Below are 5,213 nucleotides of genomic sequence, written 5' to 3' on the forward strand. Positions count from 1 at the left end.
GTAAATAGCCGCTCAAAGTTATAATTGTATAGCGTCTCAGTGGGAGAATTACACAATCGAGACCAAGAAAGCTTGAATATTTTCCATTCTTCAGCCGTTGCAAATTTTGCCTTGGTGTGTTTTAGAATATTTTGTGAGATGTGCCACCGACATAGCAATTTGGATGCTTTTGGGAATAGTTTATCGCAAGCATTCATCAAAGCTTTATCGCAATCTGTTACTATCACGCGCGGCTCCATACCCTCTTCCAACAATCCTTTGAGGTTCTGTAGGATCCACAAGAAGTTATCCTGTTTTTCTTTAGAGATAAAAGCATGAGCGACACAAAACGACTTGTGTGTCGATGTCACACCCACAATTTGAACAAACGGAAGTCTATACTCATTAGTTTTGTAAGTGGTATCAATCATCAACACATGTGGGAAAGCACGCCACATATCGTACGAGTACCAATGAAAAAAAAAACCTCCTCGACCGCATTTGTTTCGGGATTCACCCGGGTATGGTAAACATACCTTCCTTCATGCAACATTTGCTCCAATATCTGCATTGGAGTCCGATCACCGTACATTTTGACTTTAATCTTTTTTATCACGTTTTGTATGTCTCGTAGAATGCACACGCTCTGTGGGTTTTGTTTTCTTATGGTTAAATGTATGTTCGTAGGCTCCATGTTTTGAATATAAAGTCTCTCTACCAATAATTCTTCGTCTGGGGTCAACCTTCTTGCAAACGCGTGACCCTCGAGAAATACCGCAGGCTCATGGTTATGATCCTTTTGCTTCACCACTAAGCTCCAATTGCCACTACTTGCGTCTAGTTTCCCTATCATTTTAAAAGGACACCCAATCTTCTTGCTACCAGAACGCCGAACTGTTGCTTTACTTTTGCATGTGCCTCCACGGTCGCATTGCAACCATATCTTCACTGTCCTTGCTGACGAATCTTCACCTTTTGTTACCGTTCGTTGGGTCACAATGACGTAACCTTTCGCAATTTCTGTTTTGTAAGCCCAATTCTTTAACTCGTGAAGTGTCGCAAATACATGAAACAACGGTAATTTAAAACTATGTTTAAAACTATATTTGTTTAAAATCTAATAAACCTTATACATAACGAATAACACGTAAACAAAATCAACTTTTTCTAAATTCTACTAGGCACCCTTCTAATAAACCTATACATAACGAATAACACGTATACAAAATCATAATTGTCTAAAATTTAATAAACATTATACATAACGAATAACACGTAAGTGACGGTAATGTTATACCTTTCCTTGTTTTTTCGGGTCATTAGCACCATCGTCCTTTTCACCACCATCGTCCCCGCCACCACCATCGTCCCAGCCACCACCATCGTCCCAGCCACCACCATCTTCCTCGTCTTGATCACTTTCCTCGAAGTGTGTAACACCTTTCTCGATTTTGTTCTCGTCTTCCTCGATGTCAAAAGCACCTTCCTCGGACTTTTTCAGCTTGCGTTGTTTTTCCTGATGGGAATGGTAAGTCCCGTATGCATGTTTTTCCTGTTGCGGCTAGCTTTGAGCCACGTAAGATGATCCCGCCTCCTCTACGACCTGAAACAACTTAATGGTTATACTAAAATAACCAAAACGACAATATGAATTTTTTACCTGGTTCAAATCAGGCACCACGGACCGCACACTCCCTTCCGGATGCGAATGGTAAGTTCCGGCGTGTTGCGGACGCACGGAAACCACCTCCTCCTCACCTCGATCAACGCCGGGTAACCAAACGCTTTCGGAGACATATGACTCATTCGAAATTTCACCAAAAAAATATCCAAAGTCCCAATTTGACATCGTGATTCGAATCTAATTTAACCAGACCGTTTATTTGAAAATTTTTATCATTTTCATCACTTTTTTGGGATTTTTGAACATTTGTATTACATAAATCCCGTAAGCTTGGGGTAAAAGGAAAAATTTCGAAACAATACGCAGCGTATTGGGCCATGAGCGCGTATATGCGGATCACCTTTTCAGCCTTTTCAGTCTGAACTCAGCTGTCTTGTCAGCAATATACCTTAAATTCAGAGATTATAGTACCAATGAGCAGTGTATAATGCAATGAGAGGCGTATAGGGTTTAATGCTCCAACTACCACCTTTCTAATACAGCGCTCATAGGGCAATGAGGGTCGTATAACTTTACTTTTTCTGACATAATTAATGCACTCAAACCCTATACAACCCTCATTGCCTTATACGGGGCTGCTGGGGGGGGGGGTGTGTCATTACTTTTGGGGGATGTACCAATACCCTCACCCTTAACTAAACATCATGTGATTAAGCTCATGATCATTAATTTAAATCTCTAAGCTCGTGAGCTATTTGAGATCGGCTCATTAAAAACTCGAACCGATCCGAATTTAAATGAGTTTAAGTCCAATCCAGACCATATATTGGAGCTTATTTTATATACGATCTCGGGTATGTTCTTAATACACCGAGCCTTATTAGGCTTGCGAGACAAAACGGGTTTATCAAGTCCAGAGAGAGATCTATGTATGACCATATAGGATATTTTGAAGTTTGTAATGATATCACTATGCTATGTCTGTATAAATAATTTAATAGAAGGTTAATTTGATCTACTCAATCAAATGTTATTTAACAAAGGTATTGATTATAACTATGTATACTCATATTTGATGTTGATCAATGATGATTGTATCGAACGCAAAATCTCTACGATTTCCCTCAATGTTAAACTTTCTTGTGACTTAGTAATGTTGTGATATACCAGGCACCGCCTTTCTCTATGCCATCGCCTACGGATATTGCGAAAGTATATATGTGCATATACCTAACACATTAATGATATTGTAACGTCTCAAGAACCTACAAGGTCGCAAAACTAGAAGTCGGGATCATTTGATAATTAAGTCTAGTTTGACTGATGCTTTATTAAATTATTGGAACTCAACTTCTAATAGGATAATGTATATTACAATCAAATGATGGAGAAATAGGAATGTAACATCCCAAAAAATGTGATGCAATTATGGATTTGATATTTGACTTTGAAACAAAAGCCCATATGTGTAACGAATTTGGTAAGCCCGGAAAGGCAAAATGATAATATCACAAAAACCATATTATAGAAAAGACTTGGATATCTTGTTTAACATGTATTTAAAAACACTGGACTCATAAAGTTAGTATCTTGTTGATTATACATATCTGCAATGTGTACAAACGTCATATTGGGGATTAGGGTTTTCAGTGAAGAAGAAGATACATTTCGTTTGACTTCTCATGTGACATTTCACACGAAATGTTTGTAGATTTCGTTTAAAACATTTTGTTCTATATTATACGCGAAGATATTTTTAAGACACTTTCCCCCTGTATTAATTTCACTTAGATTAGTAGTACTCACATAACCCTAAGCGAAACCCTACTTCTCGCTTTGTATGACTTTTGGTAAAAGATAAAGAAAGGAACAATTTTGGATCTAGCCACGATGTTATCATGATACGTGTTCATTTAGTTAATGTAATGTTATTCAAATGATAGTTTAATGGAAACATAACCTGATATACACATACATTGAAAAGTAAGTATATCGATAGATAAAGTTAATCAAATGATACATGCTACAAGGCAGTTACCTACGGGGTTGCAAGTCTTGTCACGTGGTCCATGATCGTGAACCTAACGCGTGAGGAGCAGCTGCAAGCAAATATCTTCGGCGTTGCATTTATAGGCAGTTACCCCTCGGGCTGTAATTATAGCATAGTGACCTTCGGGGCCACCAATAGTTGTATATAACTATTAGATGGGTGATGTGATGACTCACTGGTGAATGTCACCTTAATGCTAAAGTTAAAGGTTAAAGATGAAGTATGTTATGCAAAGTATGTCATGATAAACTGCAATGGATTGTTAGTTTTGAAATGTTTTATAAACTAGAACTTTAGCGTAGCTAACTTTTAGTATGTGAATCAAACTAATGTATTGGTTGTTCAAGAGCTCTCTCAGATAGTAGTTGAAGATCAAGATAATCAAGTCCATCCGATTCGGTTCCGGGCCGGTAGCTTTTATTTGTTTTAGTTTGTTAATGGGTCAAAACAGTTTATTTGTTTTATGTTTATGTTTAGAACATTGGGCCGGAGGCCATGTTATGTATTGGGTCAAACTCTAGAAGTCCATTAGGTTTAAGATATTGGGTTCGGGTTGTGTATATGATGGAACGGTGTGAGTTTACATATAACCGCATGTACGGTTATTTGGGAAGCGACGTATCCCTGCAGCAAGAGTCACAACCGTTGAAGACGCACCTGTTCGTATCATATAAATGCACGGCTTCATTCCCAGTTTCATGTACTGCAAGATTTGTTTATAAAAGTTCAGTTTGTGCAAGTTCTGCATTATTACAAGTTCAGTTAGTTTATTATCATTCAGTAAATTTCGGTTAGTTTGATTCATCATGAAGTATTGTGAAAGTTGTGGTTTGTTTGAGAATGATTGTGTATGCGGTCACAACTCGATCCGTTCCGACTGGTCCTGGGTTTCCGATGACGATGATACCAACATTGGTATCAGAGCCAAAGGTTTAACAGGAACCGGAAAGGGTTGTGATCATGATGGGAACCGTTTACGAGGAGACAAGGGAAAGTCGGTTGAGACCGATTACGGTGAAAATATCGTTCTTAGTGGAAAGTGCGGCCGGGCGGCGGAAGAGATGGATGAGTACGCGCAGGGGAAGCCAACCATACGAACCGGGAAGTCACCGGTAAAGAAGTTTCCAAAGAAATTGGTTCCAAAGGGGTTTGTGAAGAAGTCCGGAAAGAAGGCAAATGCACCGGTGGGAAGGCCAAGGAAACCGGGAATTCGTTGCTTCAAGTGCAAGCAATTTGGTCATATCGCCTCGATTTGCCCAAGTAAGTATGTTAATTTATCGCCATTACCGGTTGAAAGTGATTATATGGTTAAGGATACATGTGGCGGTAAATGGGATTCGATTTGGGTTGTTGATCCTACATACAAAACACACATGATGGGAAACCGGAATGTGTTCAAATGTTTCAAGAGGCACTTTGGGTTAGTGACAAACGAGAGTAGGAAGGATTTCTCGTTTGTGCATGGTATTGGAGAAGTTAGAGTCCCGGTGGATGGTAAAGACAAAACAATCCCATGTGTAAGTTACGCTCCTAGTCTAGACAAGAACGTGTTAAGTCTAG

General features: G+C 39.0%; 1 protein-coding gene across 1 annotated transcript; it reads right to left on the minus strand.

Moving 5' to 3' along the window:
* Positions 1-409: 409 nt before the first annotated feature.
* Positions 410-1,828, minus strand: LOC118479532. Its single transcript, XM_035974092.1, has 3 exons — positions 1,640-1,828; positions 1,277-1,495; positions 410-1,045 (listed from the first exon to the last, which is right to left on the minus strand). Exons 1-3 carry the CDS (start codon positions 1,826-1,828, stop codon positions 410-412), a joined length of 1,044 nt encoding a protein of 347 aa, XP_035829985.1.
* Positions 1,829-5,213: the final 3,385 nt, after the last annotated feature.

This window comes from Helianthus annuus, chromosome 6 (assembly GCF_002127325.2).
Source record: "Helianthus annuus cultivar XRQ/B chromosome 6, HanXRQr2.0-SUNRISE, whole genome shotgun sequence".
Lineage (NCBI taxonomy): Eukaryota > Viridiplantae > Streptophyta > Magnoliopsida > Asterales > Asteraceae > Helianthus > Helianthus annuus.